General features: G+C 42.7%; 1 protein-coding gene across 1 annotated transcript in view; it reads left to right on the top strand.

Annotated features, from left to right (window-relative positions):
* The first annotated feature begins 246 nt into the window (after positions 1 to 246).
* PLEKHG7 (pleckstrin homology and RhoGEF domain containing G7) overlaps positions 247 to 20,671 on the top strand; it is a 69,002-nt gene continuing 48,577 nt past the window's right edge. Inside the window, exons 1-3 of the mRNA XM_054664599.2 lie at positions 247 to 431; positions 3,770 to 4,437; positions 4,949 to 4,971. Of these exons, the coding sequence (XP_054520574.2) occupies positions 3,931 to 4,437; positions 4,949 to 4,971 (530 nt within the window). The 5' untranslated portion in view covers positions 247 to 431; positions 3,770 to 3,930. The remainder of the gene's footprint in view (positions 432 to 3,769; positions 4,438 to 4,948; positions 4,972 to 20,671) is intronic.

Genomic DNA, 20,671 nt, shown 5'->3' on the forward strand with positions numbered 1-20,671 from the left:
CCCAAAGAATGCGTCTCACAACCTTAGAGAAAATAAATGAAATAGAAACCTAGAACTGCTTCACTAAACTATGAGTGATGATTTGTTGAACGCCTCAAGAGGAAGTAAAAAGTTACATTTGCATCATTTCTGTATTTGATCAGCCGTTGTTTACCTGACTTGTTCTTGGGCTGCCTTAGATTCTGAGCTGGCTTCCCTTTAGGCTTTTTCATAAACAAATAACTGGAAATGTCTCTAAGGAGGGGAGAGACCAGTTCCTCATTGCAGCTGGCAGCAAGGTTGCTTTCACTCAGCCGGGAGGGCGCATTGTTACAGGTGTGGAACTTGTTGCTCCGAGCCCTCGCCTGGCAGCTCACTCTGGATCTGCGGGTTCTGAGGAGCCTCGGGACCCACCTGGGTGCAGTTGCCTTCAGGGACAGACCATCTTACAGGTATTAAAGGCAACATTCAGCTGCTTTCTGGGTTTCTCTCTTGCACTTTCCTTTTGTCCTATTGCTATCAGGTTCGCTTGTTTTGCTGATCTCTCCAGGTCTCATTAGAATTAGTGAATCATTAACCTGCAATGGTTTCATTTCTAGTACAGTGAGATGGCTTCCCCAACAGTGTGGGTGGGTGTTTGCTGGATTCTCAAAGCTTGGAAGGTCAAAGGTTGGTGAATTTTCTTTATGGTGACCATGTATTAATTTCCTCTTTTAAACATAAAAGAGAGTTAGCATGAATGGATTGACTTGTTAACTTTTGATTCTACCAGATCCACTGGGTGTAGTCATTTAGGGAAAGCTTTCCAGGAGCCTTAGCCATTATCTCATTTAATTTCTGCAACAGGCCTGTGAGGGAGGTTCTTTGATGTCCTCTTGGTAAATGCTGCATGGCAGTTGGCAGAGGAGAAGTGGCTTGTCCTAGGTCACACAGCCAATTGGCGGTGATACTGGAAGAGAAACCAGACCCATTTCCTCTGGTGCTTGAGCTCTTCCTGCCTTTCTGCAAACCACCTCCCTAAGCCCTGCTGTTTTTAAAGTTTCTCCATTTCCGCAGTGCATCATGTCGGCAGTTACTATTGCCTTGGTTCCAATATTTAAGACAGTGGCTAATAAATAATTCTTACCGATGTGAATCCTATTGGCCATAAATAACTTCCTACCAGCAGCTACACCCCTGTGTCTGAACGACTACAAAGGAAACCCAAAGCTGTATCCTAACCCCTCAAAAGAGGAAAGGAAAAGGCCAAAAGGACAGAGGGGAAACCCAAAGACTAAGAAATCTGATCTAACTATTATGCAAGTGCCTATGCAAATATACTGAATTCCTTTAATATTGTTGCTGCCTAGAACTTGGACAGTCTTCTAAAGGAGAAAAATAATAGAACGGCCCTGATTGTATGTACGTGTGAAAGTACCTATTGATTCAAAATTAGCTGGGTGGGGTGGTAAGCATCCATAGCCCCAACTACTCAGGAGCACTGCAGCATGAGGATTCTGTGAGGCTAGGAGTTTGAGGTTACAGTGCGCTATGATCACACCTCTGCACTCAGCCTGGGCGACAGAGCCAGACTCCACCTCTAAAAAGAAAAAAAAAAAGAAAGAAAGTACCTATAGATTTGATGCTCAGCTCAGCATTTGTTTGTTGGGAGAATGAGGAACTGGCCTCTCCATGTAGCAACAATGTACCTTATTTTATCAATGGTCGGGAGGGACCATTTCATACCTCTCCAGCAATGTTGGTATCAACCTTCAGAGCAGCCTCCAGGAATTACCAATCTAAAACCAAAACTAGTACAATCTCACCTTAACTGAACATAAGTTTCCTAAACTGGCATTGCCCTCTTTCCTCCACTCTGCAAAAAAAGGTACCTCATGCGTTTTAGTTCTACATGTGAAGTTCTATAACAGTTGAGTCCTCAGCTCAAAATAAAGCAAACACAACATTAAGAATTTTAGATTTCTTTTGTGAATAAGAGTTGAATTGACATTAGTTTGCATCTAAGTTGTTCCTCAAACAACTCACCAGTCTGAAATCCAGTACCTGTTACTTTCATTTGGCATTTTAAAAAGGTTTTTATAGAGATGGGGTCTCACTATGTTGCCCAGGCTGGTCTTGAACTTCTAGGCTCAAGGGATCCTCCCGCCTTTGCCTCCCAAAGTGCTCGGATTACAGGCATGAGCCTCTGTGCCTGGACTTATTTGACCTTAAACAAGGTAAGAGTCAGGGAGTAAAATAAGAGACCACAAAGTCCCCAAAATCAATGTCAAGTCACAACATTGTCATGACAATGTCATAACATTGAGCTCCTCCTCTACTGATAGGAATAGATCTAACAACCTATTAATTATCTATTCACAAGGTTGTTGGACTTCTATGACTGACACAGATTAAAAGAAACAAAGAGGAGAGAGTGGTTGCCATAGGCAAGTACAAAAAGCATAGTGAGAAGTAAGGAATAAAAATTAGGGAGTACATTGGTGTGGGGCCATTTGGTGTGGGAGTGAATATTCAGATGCTATAGAAGCCTGTAACAATTATTGTATTCTCCACAGAACTATAGTAAACATAGTAGTAATCACTGTATTTTGGCAAAGTACTAGAACGATAGTCAACAGAATGAGGTCAGGTTATAAGGAAAAGGTTTATTGGTTTTCAGCCTTCTCTATATCAAGTTAAAGAAGCAAATAATACACCCTAGAAAAGTTCTACTAAAAAGTATTGCCCATGCAATTAAAATTATAAGAAGTAAATTATTAGCCATTCTTAAATTTTGGCTATCCAAATGTGGGCAACGGGTTTCAGATTGCTGAGTTCTGCTTTAGAATGATAAACTTACTAAAACTATTATTGATGATCTTGGAATATACGGTCAACTACTAATGTTCCATCCACAAACAATCCACGCACAGTCTGAAGCCACCTCCCATGCCATCTGGGGCCAGGGAAGATGGGTCTCTCGCCTGTCCCACAGTCCCACACCTGGTCTGCAAATCATCAAGCATCAACTCTCATGCCATAAGGGATGTGTAAGGATTGATGTTTTCCCACACATACCTTCTTCATGTGGGAAAGTACAGAATAACGAAACTGCAATAAGCCACTCCCATGAATCAAGCTGTGAAATGGAAGGGTCGGCTTTTCTTGAGCATGAGAAGAGATAATTCTGCATGCATAGATTGCAAAAAACACCTCCAATCATGAACAGTAGGGTACCTGGTGATGTCTGGGTTTTTCTTTTCAAACCTGCAAGTCATTTTTCCAAAATGTAAAGATTGATAGAATCTAAGATAAAAGACATTGTCAGATACTTTACATCAGTTACCTTCAAAGCCTGTCTCATTCTGTAATTTAAACCTTGAGGGAAGGAGCCTTGTTTTCCTTGTTCTTGCATCCCCAGAATGCACCACAGTATGTACATACATACGTAAATGTAGATGATAAGGAGGATTTAATGTATATTTGATTCTCTTAAAATGGAATAATCACAAGGGGAGGAGCTATGTGGTTTCCAGGAAGTACCTTAAGTTACCAAAGTTTTTAAAGGCTTTTTTGTTTGAACCTAGAAGGAATATTAAGTAGACAGTAAACAGACTTCAATACGCTATTTAGATGAGAAGGCTGGAGTCACATATATTAATTATCTTCTGAACGTAAAGGATGCTGATGTGAACTGAGCTCTATTGTCTATGAAGAATTCGAAGTTTTCCTTTGAAATTTTAGACCTTTTTTCTCACTGCAGTCTCCCTCATTTGCTACATATTTCACAGTCTGCTCTTCCTCACTACAGATGCAATAACCTGCTTGACATTCTCCTCTGGAAAAGGAAAAGAACTACGAGAGGAAGCATGGCACTTGGATGCAGAAATTGAGCACCCTCCATGTGATCCAGAGAACAGCAACTCATACGTCTTCTGGAACCTTCTACCAACAGTAGAACCTCTTAGCTTTATGGAGAAAACAGAGTCATTCTGTCCAGAGGTGCCACCCCAAGACTGTGGAGCCTCTCCTCGGCCCTCGCTGAGGAGCCTGCCAAAGAACCAGGGGAGTCTCCTCCAGTTTGACCGGCAAGCCCCAGGCCGCATCTCCACCTCGCCCACTTTGAGGAGATTAAGGACCCGTGGCTGTGGGACAAGGCAGGATGCCTTGCAGGTGACCACCTGGGGAAGCTGGGGAGCTCCTGTGGGCTTCCCATGTTACCTTTCAAAGAGCCTGCCAGGAAGCCCAAAGGATTCTTCACACTTGCTGTCACCCTTGAGACTCCACTCAAGATTGACCTCTGAACCTGAAAGGGCCCTGAATGTAGCTGACTCACTGGAGCCCCAAACCCGGCCCACTGACAAGTATCTCCCTCCTGAGCTTCAGCCTGTCAATGAAGGGTCCCTTCACCAGGCCTCTCTTCGGCAGCAAGAAGGCCACTTCCTGCCCAGCCCCACCCTACGACGCCCTAGTCCTCAGGTAACACAGCTCTAAGCCTCCGGCCTCTCTGTTGCTGAACCACAAAGCAAAATAGATCTCAGAGTTGCTTAGTTCCCCCAAGGCCCAGTAGATCCTAAAAAGGAGACAGCACAGGAAGTCACACTGAGTGGACACATTCTCTTTAGGAAGCATTGGCTCTTAAGTGAAAGGAAGGCAGCAATCTGGGGAGGAAAGAAAATGATCTCGCTCACTTTCTTCTGTCCTTAGAGGCACTTTGAGAAAGGATGCACCAAGGCCAGGCTTACCGATGGTCTGTCAGGTACCCGAGAGCAATGGGGGCCCTCTTGCAAATGCACACTATTTAAAGACAACGTCGTGTCACTGATTTAAAAGGGGAGAAAGAGCCAGTTATTCAAATTTCCAATCCCACCAAAATGTAAAACATGTTTTAACTAGGAGGGCTCATTGTTTCTCCTTTCAACATGTTTGCTTTGGAGTTTGGGATGGGTTTGAGCAAGACTAAAACATATGTTCTTAAAATTTATTTCAGGGAGAAGAATTGCACCCATCCAGGTGTGTATGCATTTATTTTCTCCGGTGCTATGACATCTGTTGACTATTTACTATTAGATTTTTATTTCTGTCCTGACATAACAAAGCTGACGGTGTGTTAACCAGTGCACTTTGTTTTATAGCACTCAAGTCACTCTTCGCATTTATAGGTGCACGAGTTTTCATTTCAAGAGTCTCCCTTTAAGAGCACAGCATTTGGGGGCAGGATACAATGCCATATGCAGTCATAGTTTTCATTTTGAATTGTCAATGTCTTGGCCCTGTGGCTTAATTAACATCCACTTAGTAATAGGTTTTGTCTGGTAGAGAAAATAGAAAGGCCAGAGATATGCAACAGCTTTTCAAAGAAAAATTTGGAGGATAAAAGAAAGGAACAAGATGTCCTGGTTAAATCTAGGGTGACCTTTAAAATAACCTGTTATGACAGACTGTGCCCTTATCCAGAATGAAGTAGACTGTGTCATTTCCGAAACCAGCTCTGAACTTTCAGCATGGCCCCCTGGTTGTAGCAATGGATCTGCCATCTCTGACAGGGATGAAGAGTTTCTGCAGCAGCAAGGGAAAGATCCATGCCCAATTTTATCTTCCTGACTTGTGGGATTGGCAGGAAAGCCCTCATTTCATTTGAAAAGTCACAGAGGATTTTTTTGGAGAAATAGCTGCTGTTTTATTACTGGACCTCAATCCTCAAGCAATAGTTTGATGTTCATAGCAGTAAGGATAACATCCATGTACACATTCTTTGTTGATTTTAATCCTTGTTGGCCTAATTGTATCAACAAAGGTAGAAGATACTTACCAAGCCATAGGGAAATGCAAATTGTTATGTTTGTGTATCAGTTGGCTATTGCTAGATAAAAAACCACTTAAAGTAACAGACAGTTATTGTTTCTTATAAATCTCTGTGTTCCCTGGGGGTGACTTGGTCTAGGCTGGGTTTAGCTGAGCAGTTCCACTCCAAATGTTCCTTATCCTGCTCATGGGATCAAAGGGCTCCCATGGGTCCATGGGATCAATTAAGCAGATTCTTTATACAGTGAAGGGAGAGGTTCAAGAGGACAAGTAGAAACATGCAAGGCCTCTTGGAGCCTGGGCTCTGAATCTGGTCTAATTTTATTGACCAAAGCAAGTCACTCAGTTGAACTCAGGGTCAGGGAATTACATGTTATCAACAGTGGGAGAGCATTGAAATGTTACATGGCAAAGTGTATGGATGTAAGGAATGGGGAAGAGTGGGGCTGTTAATGTAAATCTTCCATACATGTGAAACAGAATAAAGCTCTCAGATGAGATCTAGTTCAGTTGTGTCAAAGAAAGTGAAAAAGGGTAGTCTTAGAAAAAAAATGATGTTTAGAGTCGAATTATTTTAATAAGATTTTGAGAAATTTTATTCCTTACCCTAAGAGCAGTGTGAAACCATTTGATGAATTGATACGATCAGATGGATGTCAGATATACCTGGGATTTAGATGCAAGTAGACTTGAGTCAAATAATTCGAATGTTCAGGTATGAGAAGTTGTTAAGTTAGATTATGATGAAGGCAGTGGGGTTAAAAAGAAGTATCTCAATGCAAGAGATATTTAGGAGATACAATCCCCCAGACTTTGTGAATGGTAGCCTATCAGGGTGAGGGAAAGGAATCTTCAAGAATGACCTCCAAGCTTCTGGCTTGTACAACTGGGTAACCAAGGTGTCCATTCACTGACCTAGATAAACTTGGGTAAAGAAATGAAATATGAATAGTTAGAGTGTAGGTCTTGTGTTCAGGTTTGGACATGTTGAGTTTGAGGACCTATGAAACATCTAAGTGGAGATTTTGAGTAAATAATTGGTTAGAGAAGGCACCAGGGGTGGATGTACTATATGTATATTTGTGAGTCTTAAACAAGGAATGTTTCCTAGAGCAGGTAAAGTCTGGGTCCAGCTCTGATTATTAGATGGAGCCAGCAGACATAAAGGCAGATCAATGGGATGTATGAAGCCATTTGCAAAAAAATGATGTGAAGGTAATTTCCATTGCCATATGAAATCTGTGAGGAAATAACAAAAATAGTCTTGGTAAATTTTAAAAGAACAGCTAGGTCAGGCTGGGCACAATGGCTCATGCCTATAATCCCAGCACTGTGGAAGGGCCAGGCAGGCGGATCACTTGAGGTCAGGAGTTTGAGATCAGCCTGGCCAACATAGTGAAACCTCATCTCTACTAAAAAAAAATTTTTTTTAAATAAGCTGGGTGTGATGGTGGGCATCTATAACTCCCTTCTTAGCCTGTTGACTTAAAGGTAGGAGGAGCCCAAAGTGTCCAGGTGGCAATTTTAACTTCAGTTTAATGGAATCTTTGTTGCGTCTCCTGGTGGCAGTGCTCCTCCCTCTAGAAGTAAGACCTCTACGCCAGCAGAACGTAATGTCACAGGAACAGGAGGCAAAAATTTGGCTAGTGGATCACTAGGGGTGATGATGAGTAGTGCCACTTTGACTTCCACCCCTTGATTCCTGAACCTGTGAATCCTGGCTATGGGAGAAACAGTACCATATATTGGATGCTGATTCAGAGCATTACATGGCCATCCAGAGAACTTTGTCCCAGGCCTGCAAAGTATTGTCACCTAGTTGGCATTACGATTGTGACTTCAAAAGGCCATTTCACCATTCTGTCAATCCAGCTGCTTCAGGATAATGGGGAACATGGTAAGACCAGTGAATTCCATGAGCATGAACCCACAGTCGCACTGCTTTGTCCATAAAGTGAGTGCCTTGGTCAGAGGCAATGCTGTGTGGAATACCATGATGGTGGATAAGGCATTCCATGAGCCCACAGATGGTAGTTTTGCCAGAAGCACTGCATACAGGATAGGCAAACCCATATTCGGAGTAAGAATCTATTCCAGTGAGGACAAACCTCTGCCCTTTTCATGATGGAAGAAGTTCAGTATAATCAACCTGCCACCAGGTAGCTGTCTGATCACCCCAAGGAATGGTGCCATATCGAGGGCTCAGTGTTGATCTATGCTGCTGGCAAATTGGGCACTCAGAAGTGGCCGTAGCCAGGTCAGCCTTGGTGAGTGGAAGTCCACTTTGCTGAGCTTATGAGTAACCTCCATCCCTACCACCATGGCTACTTTGTTCATGGGCCCATCGGGCAATGACAGGGGCAACTGGGGAAAGAGGCTGAGTGGTGTCCACAGAACGGGTCATCCTATCCACTTGATTATTAAAATCCTCCTCTACTGAGGTCACCCATTCGTGAGCACCTATGTGGGGTACAAATATCTTCACAGTTTTTGACCACTAAGAGAGGTCTATCCACATACCCCTTCCCCAAATTTCTTTGTCACCAATTTTCCAATCATGCTTCTTCCAAGCCCCTGACCATCCAGCCAATCCATTGGCTGCAGCCCATAAATCAGTATATAATCACACATCTGGCCATTTCTCCCTCCATGCAAAGTACACAACCAGGTGTACTCCTCGAAGTTCTGCCCACTGGGAAGATTTCCCTTCACCGTTATCCTTCAGGGATGTCCCAGAAAAGGCTTGTAGTACTACAGCTGTCCACTTTCGGGTGGTGCCTGCATATTGTGCAGAACAATCTGTGAATCAGGCCCTAGTCTTCTCTTCCTCTGTCAGTTGGTCATAGGGAATTCCCCATGAGGCCATCGGTGCAGACTGGGGGAGAAAAGGCAGGGTGGCAGGAGTGGAGACCATGAGCATTTGAGCCACTTCCTCATATGACTTACTTGTGCCTTCAGGACCCGCTTGAGCCCAGTCACGTATATACCACTTCCATTTGATGATGAAATGCTGCTGTGCATGACCCACTTTATAGCTAGATGGGTCAGAAAGCACCCAGTTCATGATAGGCAGTTCAGGTCGCATGGTGACTTGATGACCCATAGTCAAATGTTCAGTTTCCACCAAAGCCCAGTAACAGGCCAAGAGCTGTCTCTCAAAAGGAGAGTAGTTATCTGCAGAAGATGGCAGGGCCTTGCTCCAAAATCCTAGAGGTCTCTGCTGTGATTCACCTATAGGGGACTGCCAAAGGCTCCAAACAGCATCTCTGTCTGCCACTGACACCTTAAGCACCATTGGATCTGCTGGGTCATATGGCCCAAGTGGCAGAGCAGCTTGCACAGCAGCCTGGACCTGTTGCAGAGCCTTCTGTTCTGGACCCCACTCAAAACTGGCCACCTTTCAGGTCACTCGATAAATGGGCCAGAGTAACACACCCAAATGAGGAATGTGTTGCCTCCAAAATCCAAATAGGCCTACTAGGCATTGTGCCTCTTTCTTGGTTGGAGGAGGGGCCAAATGTAGCAACTTATCTTTCACTTTAGAAGGAATATCTTGAAAGGTCCCACACCACTGGACCCCTAGAAATTTTACTGAGGTGGAAGTTTTCAGAATTTTAATCAAATTTATTTCCCATCCTCTGGCATGCAAATGTGTCGCCAATAAGTCCAATGTATTTGCTACTTCTTGCTCACTGGATCCAATCAGCATAATGTCATCAGTGTAATGGACCAGTGGGATATCTTGCGGAGGCGAAAAGCGATCAAGGTCTCTCCGAATAAGATTATGACACAAAGCTAGAGAGTTGATATACCCCTGAGGCAAGACAGTAATGGTATATTGCTGGCCTTGCTAGCTGAAGGCAAATTGCTTCTGGTGGGCCTTATGGACAGGAATGGAGAAAAAGGCATTTGCCAAGTCACTGGCTGCATACCGGTACTAGGAGATGTGTTCATTGGCTCAAGCAATGAAACCACATCTGGTACAGCAGCTGCAATTGGAGTCACCACTTGGTTAAGCTTACAATAATTCACTGTCATTCTCCAGGATCCATTTGTCTTCTGCACAGGCCAAATGGGAGAGTTGAACAGGGATGTGGTGGGAATCACCACTCCTGCGTCTTTCGAGTCCTTGATGGTAGCATTAATTTCCACAATCCCTCCAGGAATGTGATTTTTTTTTTTTTTTTTTTACTATTTTTCTAGGTAGAGGTAGCTCTAAATGGCTTCCATTTTGCCTTTCCCTCCGTAATAGCCCTCACCCTACCAGTCAGGAAGCCAATGTGGGGGTTCTGCCAGCTGCTAAGTATGTCTATGCCAATTATATACTCTGGTCCTGGAAAAATGACCACAAGATGAGTCTGGGGACCCACTGGACTCACTGTAAGTCAGACCTGAGCTAAAACTCCATTAATTACCTGACCTCCATAAGCCCCTACTTTAACTGGAGGACCACAATGATGTTTTGGGTTCCCTGGAATCAACCTCAGCTCAGAGCCAGTGTCCAGTAGTCCCCAAAATGTCTGATCATTTCCCTTTCCCCAGTACACAGTTACCTTGGTAAAAGGCCAGAGGTCTCCTTAGGGAAGGATGGGAGAAAGATCCACGGCATAGTGAGTTGAGATCGCACCACTGCACTCCAGCCTGGACGGCAGAGCAAGGCTGCATATCAAAAAAAGATTCACTGCATAAATTGTCGGTAATGTAGTGGGGTCCTTCCTCAAGGGGATCTGGCCTTCCCTTTATTCAAGGAGTTCTGGGTTTGTAAACTGGCTCAAGTCTGGAAATTGATTGAGGGACCGTGATTCTGTTTTTATAATTCAAATTAGTCTTGTCCATTCAACCTAGAAGTTTTCTGCTTATAAAAATTAGGTAGGAATGTAGTAGGCTTCCTATCAATTTTAATTCTAGAAACACTGTAATTAATTAGCTAGTGCCAGCACTCTACAGGAGTCAGTCTATTCTGATTGCCACTTTGCCTCTTCTGTCCATTACGGTAGCTACACCCACCTTGCCTTTGATGGTTGAGTGCTACCACCTGGCCTCTGCCACCTTGGGATCCAATTATTCCCATTGTATTTAAATTTTGTAGTTGAGTGACTGCAGTTCCCACTGTTAGATCTGACATACAGAGAAGAGCAATTACAGGGCTCTTCAAAAATGCAGGTCCTGCCCTCACAAATCTATTTCACAAGGCATTGGTCAAGGGTGTATCTTCTGACCCTCTCTACTGGGATGAGTAGGTCTAAAGTGACTAATCCACTCCACCATCCCAATCTCTCTAAGCCTTTGGATCCCTTCCTCTACATTAAACTAAGGGAGATGAGACATTTCCAGCTCACTCACAGTGGGCTATCTTTTAATCCATATTTTAGCTAACCAAGAAATAAACTCTTGGACCCTTTTTTAACTCCCCAAGCTGAGACATTAAATGCAGAGTCCCTATTTAGTGGGCCCAAATCAATAAATTCAGCCTGATCCAACTCTATGTTCCTTCCACCATTATCCCACACCCTTAATATCAATTCCCATGCCTGTTCTCCAGATTTCTGTTTATATAAATTAGAAAACTCAAGCAGTTATTTTCAAGTGTAGGACCCCTCCTCATGGGTCACACTCTCAACCTTACCTCTAGGGGCCTGCCGGGACTTTAGTCCAGTTACAGGTCTAGAGGCAAACAAGGTTGTTAGGGGTGGCTCCTGAGAAGAATCAACATTATCTTGCCTGCCAACTGCCTCAAGGGAGGCCATCACTATTGCCTCAGGCAGTGCAGGGTTTATCTCCCCAGACAAAGGTGGAAAGGCTGATGGCAGCATGGGTCAGGGTGGGGATGTTGCCACTACTGGGGATGGGGAAGCTGTTTTTTTCTGGCAAAAAGGTTGTCAGAATTTACAAACTCAGTGTCCCCAGCTTCATCAGGGTCCTCCCGGGCATCCTATTCCAAGTTGCAGGGTCTCATTCTTTTCCAATCAATGCCCTCACTTTAACAGTAGGCACCTGGTGGGGCTGTGCATGCACCTTTCATTGCAGGTCAGCTACTCGCATAATAAGAGCTTGTGTCTATTTTTCCACAATTTCAGCTCTTTCTCTACAAGAGATAAGACTGTCACTCAGGGCAATCTTAGCAAATTTTGAGGCTCAGTGTCTGCTTCTGAAGCCAGGAGTTAGAATCCCTGAGTTCATCATTTTCTCTCAACACTTTGTCTACTGAACTTAGGAGCACCCAACCAGCTTTGTTATGTTCCTTGGTTCTCCACATATGTCAAAGGTATTATGTATAGAGTCACTAAACTTGCCTGTCACAAGCAGTGAATCAGGAGTGTCAAATGCATTTATGTTGCATAACTCTCTAAACGGTTCACACCAAGGACTATCAGTGTTCTCCATACTATTAGAAGTAGAGTCCTTAGCATTTTTGGGTCTAATCATATGAAGCAGCCAACTCCAGAAGCCCCAAAACCAATGAAAGAACTCCATCCTTAATACTCTGTTCCTCTAGAACCACTCCTTGTACCAAAATCTGTATTAGTCAGAGTTCTCTAGAGGAACAGAACTAATGGGATAGATAGATAGATAGATAGATAGATAAAGAGTTTATTAAGTATTAACTCACATGATCACGAGGTCCCACAATAGGCTGTCTGCCAGCTGCGGAGCAAGGAGAGCCAGTCAGAGTTCCAAAGCTGAAGAACTTGGAGTCCAATGTTCGAGGGCAGGAAGCATCCAGCATGGGAGAAAGACGTGGGCTGGGAGGCTAAGCCAATCTCAGATCTTCATGTTTTTCTGCTGCTTTAGATTTGCTGGCAGCTGATTAGATGGTGCCCACCCAGATTAAGGGTGGGTCTGCCTTCCCCCGCCCACTGACTGATATGTTAATCTCTTTTGGCAACACCTTCACAGATACACCCAGGATCAATACTTTGCATCCTTCAATCCAATCAAGTTGATACTCAGTATTAACCATCACAAGATTCTTACATTACTACTAATAAACAAGAACTGAAAACAAAAACAAACCGAGACAGATCCCCCATTTGTCTCTCTTCACTCCCTCTTCTCTTCTTCCACATGTCTCTGCAGTCTTTTCTGCAGCAGCCATTTGTTCAAAGAGCCCACTTCCTTGAACAGCTGCTTGCCAGGCTGCATGGTCATGTAATGTTAGGTGAAGAGTGAAGAGCTCTGCATGAGGCCCCACTGTCTATCTAAGAGCAAGGGTTCTTGCCTCCAAAAAAAAAAAAAAAGGCCTATCAAATGGTATAAACTAGGATTTAGCAAACTATGGCCCATAACCTGTTTCTGTTAATAAAGCTTTATTGGAACACACCAACGCCCACTCATTTGTGCATTGCCTGTGGCTGTTTTAACATTGTAATGGCAGAATTGGAAGAGACTGCATGGCCCACAAAGCCTAAAATGTTTACTATCTGTCTCTTTACAGAAAAGGTGTGCTGACCCCTGGCCTATACAATTAAGAAATGCTTGCCTCTGTGGCTTCCAATCACAGCAAAATTTTTTGTCTTGCAGAATAGATATGAAACCTTTTTCAAAAATACTGATTCTTCTATTACAGTGGTTTTGGGGTTTTTTTGTTTTGTTTTGTTTTGTTTTGATTTTTTGAGACAGAGTCTTGCTCTGTCACTCAGGCTGGAGTGCAGTGGTACAATCTCAGCTCACTGAAATCTCTGCCTCCTGGGTTCAAGTGATTCTCTTGTCTCAGCCTCCGGAGTAGGTGGGATTACAGGTGTGCACCACCACACCCGGCTAATTTTTGTGTTTTTAGTAGAGACAGGATTTCGTCATTGTTGGCCAGGCTGGCCTCAAACTCCTGACCTCAAGTCGTCCACCCTCCTTGGCCTCCCAAAGTGCTGGGATTACAGGTATTACAGTGTTTTAACCTGTAATATATGTAACCTGACAATGTATAAGTGAGAAGTGCCCAATATACTCTTAGTTCTGAAATTGGCTAACTGGTAAACCCTTGCTCTCACGTTTTTCTTTGTGAACTCGTTCTTCCTGCCATTCCCTCTCTCATTCTGTAATATTTAAGTGAACTCATACTCACTTCAAACCTTCCTCTGTTATCACTAGAATATGGCCTCTGGAAAAAAAATCTTCACAATTCATTCTTACACAAGTGTGAGGGAATTTAGGCTTAAGGGATATACACTCTCATCTTTCCAAGTACAGCCAGCACATTTCTCCCTTTTGGGTTTCCCTGCATCTTATAAATGTCTCCATCATAATTTCTAAAACACTATATTGTGTTTCTTTTAAATTCATCTGCCCCCAAGAATCAAAACCTTCCTGAGAGCAGAGACTGCTTCTTATTTATCTTTGAACCTCTAGCATCCAGTACCCAGAAAGAGTCTACTTCCAAAAAGATGAATGGAAGAAGGAAGACAGGCAGGTTGGCAGGCTTCTTGGATTACAGTTCCACTTATCCATCCCCAATGCATTTGCATTTTAACAAAAGACAGCTTGAAGCCAAGCAGTGAAACTGTGTTGGTGGAAATTTTAAACATCAGAAGCAAGTGAGGGAGATGCTTTTGTGGATAGGGAAACATTCCTAGCATCCCTTCAATTTTATATTCATAGGAAGCATCCATCTTACCTAATTTTCAGGTCAGCCCTGAAAGAGAGAAGAGAAATGTACATGCTACATTTCTATAAGAATATAGACTAACCTTCCAATGCTCAAATAGAAAGTAGGAGAAAAATTAAATACATCCATATTAGCCACTGGGGCAACATTAACATGAAAGCCAAATGATGAGATATTTGAAAGTTTGTCTTGAGGAAAAAACAAACAAAGTATTAAATGCCAGTAAAACTTCCCCCAAAGTCAGAGTCATCTGGGGTTACCAATAGGGGGCAGCAGGACCTGGAGTTAAAATCTACTGGAGTCAAACTCCCTGAATTTAAATCCTAGCTCCACTTCTCTGTGGCAACAAGATCTTGCACAATTTCCTTAACCACTTGAAACTTCGATGTTTTTAATCCACAAAGTGGAGACACAAATACAGTCAGGCACTGTATTAATGATGCTTTTGTCAACAATGGGCCTCATATACAATAGTGGTCCCGTAAGATTATCATAACGTAGTTTTGCTCTACCTAGTTTATGTTTAGATACACAAATACTTCCCATTGTGTTACTGCTGCCTACATTATTCAGTACCAAACGGTGTACAGGTTTGTAGCCTGGGAACCCCCAGTGACACCTTACAGCCTAGGTGTGTAGTAGGCTACACACCATTGAGGTTTGTGTAAGTTCACTCTGTGATGTTCACACAATGACAAAATTGCCTGAGGATGCATTTCTCAGAACGTATCCCCATCATTAAGCAATGCACACCTGTAGTGTTCCTCTCACAGGTCTTTCTTTTGAACTGGTTAATAATATAACTCAAATAGTAGCTATGGTTATTCTTAGAGAAACCATTCATTCAGCACCTCCCACATGTAAGTCATTGACTTATCCTTTCTAAAATTTTCTAACCCCAGAGCTAAATATTCTAACATCAGGCACATCAAATGTAATGTATCTGACCTTTAGGTTCAATACAATATTATACCCCACAGGCTTTTATTTAAAACCCCTTATGTCCCTAGCACTGTCTGTTAACTGTAGAACATACTAGAAGAGAAGACTCTGTCAGCTTCTTCGGGGCTTTAAGGCTTGTTGGACAGGATTCAGAGACTAATAGGCAGTGTACTACTCATTACTCAAAAGAGAAGACTGCAGCCTTGGGGAGGCTTCCTGATATGGGCATGGTACAAGGGGAACCATGTGCCATTCTTCCAGGAGCATCAGCTCATCTATTAGGCTGGTGCAAAAGTAATTACAGGTTTTCCCATTACTTTTAATTGCGGCAAAAACTGCAATTACATTTGCACCAACCTAACGGAATGTAAGTTCCAGGAAAGTGGGATTTTCATCTGTTTTGTTTATTGCCTTATCCCCAGTACCTAGAATACTGCCTGGCACTTAGTAGGTGTCCAATAAATGTTTAAGGAAAGAAAAAGAAAAGAAAAAGGAAATTGATTGGTAGTTGGGTTTGGACATGCCTTTTAGGGAAAAATTGTATGGTCCCCTTTTGTTTCGTGTATTTTCTCCTCCAACTATTTATCTGACTCCCTCCAGCTCCTCTTGACCTTCTCGATCTTCCTTATAGTTTTGTGCTTGTCTCTGAGTGTACTTTGGGTTTGTGGGGATTTGTACAAATATTGCTTAATCCCACAAGGGAGTATGTTGAGTGTTTTCCATAAAAAACAGTAACCTAGAAAGAAGGTGAGATTTTTGGGCAGTTGCCATCAGTTACCATGGTGCTCTGAACACATGTCCTCAAAAAATATTACTGATTTGACCCCACAGCCACAGTACATGGCATTTCTCACACATGATGAGACTCTTAAGAGGCATCTCTGTTCTGTGTTCAAACTGATGTATAGAGTACAAGTCTTCCATTTGTTCACTCTGCATTTATGAGAAATCGCCATCATAGTACCAGATTCCAGGCGGTAAACTAGAAGCTCATCATCCTATCTGCTTCTCATTTGCGTTTCCAACAAATGGAATACTTTGATAGAAAGTTGAATTGGAAACCATAGTCGAACATACAAAAGCGCATTCCCAACAATTTTTTGAAACTCATAATGGAAAAATATATCCCAGATTTAACCAAGAGAACTGTAGTTCAATAATTGGCAGTAGAGTTGTCATTTCTCTTTTGATTATTTTAAAAAGAGATTTTTAGAAAAAGTTTGTTACTGATGCTTAATTTGTTCTTCCTGTGTAATCAACCCATAGTTATAAGCAAGCATTCCAAATTGCACTATATTTCTTGCATAGGGTAAAACATTATGATTCTTAAAATGGAATGCCAACTTTTTCTAGTCACACAATTGCTGAAAAGCTGCCTGCTGAAAAAGACTACATTTACCATGAACTCTTACTACCAGACAAGGACTATAGTTTCTGATGAATAGGGCCTGATAAGGCTGCCTGATTAAAAAACAAAAATCACTGGGCAACATTCGTAGCAAAGGAAAAGATAAGACTATGCTTTATCCAAGTTGCAGTGCCTTCAATAAGATTTTATTCCTTTTAGACACACATATCACTAAAGGGCAGTTGTACTTCCCATATTCTCTAGCCTTTGTTATTATTTTTTCTTAAAATTTGCACCTGGGAATTAAAGGCTAGTAGTCCTTGGCTTAAGTCTGCTGCACAGAAGGAATCTTTTAAAAATGTAAGCGATCTATTAGTCATATTTCTAAAAGGGGAGCTTTGAATTAATCATCTTCAAACATTTCTGCCAAGATAAAGGTCACCACACAATTACTGTCCTCACCCACTGGCCACAGAAGGAGAGAAGGAGAATGATGCTCCTGGATCTCACACTAGAGCATGCAGGACGCAGGCAGCCTCACGTGGCACACTTGCTTTCCACATAAGGAAACGGTGGCCCGGGGAAGCGACAGGCCAAGGTCACAGTTGGGAATCTGGGTCCTAAGTTGGGTGCCCTTGCCACTCAATAGGACTGCCCCATATTCGTTTCCTGTGGCTGCTATGATAAATTACCATAAATCAGGTGACTTTAAAAAACAGAAATTTATCCTCGTTCCATTCTGGAAATCAGAAGTCTGAAATCATAGTTTGGGCAGAGCCACACTTCCCCTGAAGGCTCTAGGGGAGGACTTTCGCTTGCTTTTTCATCCAGGCGTTCATTGGCTTGTGGCTGCCTCCCTTTAATCTCTGCCTCTGTCCGTCTTCACATACCCTTCTCTCTTCGCTGTGTCTCTTCTCTTAGTGTCTTTTTTTTTTTTTCTTTTTTATGAGACGGAGTCTCACCCTGTCGCCCAGGCTGGAGTGTAGTAGCGTAATCTCAGCTCACTGCAACCTCTGCCTCTCAGATTCAAGCTATTCTCATGCCCCAGTCTCCTGAGTAGCTGGGACTACAGGCATGCGCCACCACATCGGGCTAATTTTTTGTATTTTTAGTAGAGACAGGGTCTCACCATCTTGGCCAGCTGGTCTCGAACTTCTGACTTCAGGTGATCCACCCACCTTGGTCTCCCAAAGTACTGGGATTACAGGCGTGAGCTACTGAGCCTGGACTCTTGTCTTTTATAAGGACATTTGTCGTTGGATTTAGGGCCCACTCAGACAATCCAGAATAATCTCATCTCTAGATCGTTAATTTAATCATATCTACTAAGACCCTTTTTACAAATAAGGCCATATGCACATGTTCCAGGGGTTAGGATGTGGACATATCACTTCTGGGGGGGCCACCATTCAAACCATTATACCCCATTCTTTTTCCTAAAGTAGTAGCCATCATCACATCATTTTAAAAGTTTTGTAGTGCATTAAAATAGTTGGTAGTCTCTTTTTCTCTTCTTCCCATTCACAAGTCTTCTTGGAGTCAGACCTGCATATTTGAATTTCTAATTCTAGCTCTGTCATTCACTACAACATTGCGACCTTAGGTAAGTTCCTTATGCATCCCTCTAAGCCTCAGTTTCCTCTGGTCTAAAATAAGAACAGTAATACCCACTACATAGGGTGCTTGTGAAAATCAATATGATAATGCATGTAAAGCACGTAACAAAGTGTCTAAGAAGAATCAGTTCTCAGTAAATGCCAGCTGATTTTAAATTAGAATAATATTCACCAAGATCAGTCTATTGCTTACAAAATGTAGACATTTGAGGTCTACTGGGGGACCCATTTCCAGCAGCCAGAGACATTTCTGGCACCAGCACGTGAGAGCTGCCTCATTGTTGAGTGCTGACACATGGGTGCACGGCCTGCTCAGCAGTGGGTTGGGGGGGAATTCCCGGGATGCTCTGAATTGTTGTTTTCTCAGCCCACACCATGGACCTTCAGATCTTCAGCAGAGCATAGAATAAGGAGACGTTCTGGTACCAGAAGGGAGACGAGACTTTTCCAGCAGCCATGGGACTAGTCCCTTCGGATCTGACCAGCTTGGGGCAACGCAACTCAGGGTTAGTGAAAGAGTGGCTATATTGGGGTTTCTACATGGTGGGTGGGGGTGGGGAAAGCCAGTGGAAGGGTGTCCTGCTCTAGAGAGCTGCAAAGTCTGGGTCAGACACCCAGTTATACAACCTTCTGGGTTCCAAAGCTTATCCTGAAGCAAAGAACCAGAATAGCCAAGCATAAAACCAAAAAAAAAAAGCATTTATCAAGGATATTTGTTTAGTTGTGTTTTTCTAAACAAATAAAGGGTGGCATGGAGTTATACTGTACTTACACGGTGACAATGGGTTGCCAGCCACACCCCAAATAGTTTGCATTTATTATTAGTTTATTCACCAGCTTAGTCCTCCTGTGAGGAAATCCAATCTCTAAAAATATTCTTCCCTGTCCTCTTCACACTGGGCACCCCTACCCCACACAGACACCACTTTGCTTAGGGGAGGGAGATAAGAATTCTGAATTCACTACAGTGATTGCTTCCAGTGGATGGTCAATCCAGAATTGGAGACAATCCTGCATGAATGCCACATTTATTAAAAAAAAAAAGAAACCCCTAATATTTAGAACAGCCAAAAGAAGATACCAGTTCGGATACACACTGCACCCACCGTGAGACCTAAATTCAGTCATGCTGAACTCATTACAGCTATTTGAGTTAATTTCATTCATCCAACGATCCGAGCAACCCCAGCTGACACAGACCCGGGTCTTTTCTAGAGTGCCCAGAAATCCAGTCCACTGCCAGGCATGGAATTGACATAGAGGCACATTTTCCGCACCAATCCATGTCTCTTCCTGTTACTGGTGCAGATGTTCTGATTGCTTTCCTAGGTCTCTGCATGGCTACAATGGTGGTTCTTGATATTTTTATTAACTCATGCTGTCTTTTGATGAACAAAATATATTTCATGCCACAGAAATTTTGTTATGCCTTTCCAGAGGCATATTCACCTTTCCAGAATTAGCATTAGTGGGTTTTGAACACCAAGGCAAAAAGTCAAGGTCATGGATCAAGCCGTTCACAAGCCGGTTATCTTCTCCCTGCTCCCTATGTGCAAATTCAACTCCAAATTTGACCTTTGTGCTCCCAAATGGATGCATGATGTCAGAAGGTATCCCAGATGAGCAAAATGGATGTGGGTAACGTAACCAACCACTTTTAACTAGGGGAGGGTGAGCACTCAAACTGTATTCTGCTTTTGTATATACATACAATTATTCATTTATGTTCCAGAACGGAAAAACAAATGCAATTGAGGACTGTCAGTATTTCAATCTATAGGTCAATATGTCTATTTATTCAACAAGCTTATCTGAATACTCATTCTATGTCAGATTCCATGCTAACAGATTAGATTCTGTGATATATAAGATCCAGTATGAATCTTCAATGTGTTTATTATAAAGAGACAAGGTAGGAGTAGAGAAGGGAAGGGAAGAGAGAGAATTGTCCCGCCCTGAGTGGGTCGGAAAAGATTTATGGAGGAGGAATGTCTAAGCTAGAATTTAAAGATGAATACAAGTTTTTCAGGCAGACAAAGTACAGCTAGGCAGGCAGATGGGAACTACCTGAGCCAAGGCATGGAGGCGTGAAGTGCACAGTGTGTTTAAAGAACAGTACACAGCTAGCTATTCTTGGAGTACACATTCTGCAGGAGTTTGTGTAGGGAAATGGCAATGATCAATCACTCTATGTGGATTGGGTTATTGTTCCATTTACTTAACAAATGTTTACTGAGCCCTTACTAAACAGAGGAATTCAGACCAGGAGCTGGACCTTAGGGTGATAAGGAAAATAAGACATGAATCTACAAAACATAAGATACTTTTCATGAGAGAAGATGGTTTCATTCATTCATATTCATCAGCAACAATGGATTAAGTTCTAAATTAGCACCTACCAAC

Source organism: Pan troglodytes, chromosome 10 (genome assembly GCF_028858775.2).
Source record: "Pan troglodytes isolate AG18354 chromosome 10, NHGRI_mPanTro3-v2.0_pri, whole genome shotgun sequence".
In the NCBI taxonomy this organism is placed as follows: domain Eukaryota; kingdom Metazoa; phylum Chordata; class Mammalia; order Primates; family Hominidae; genus Pan; species Pan troglodytes.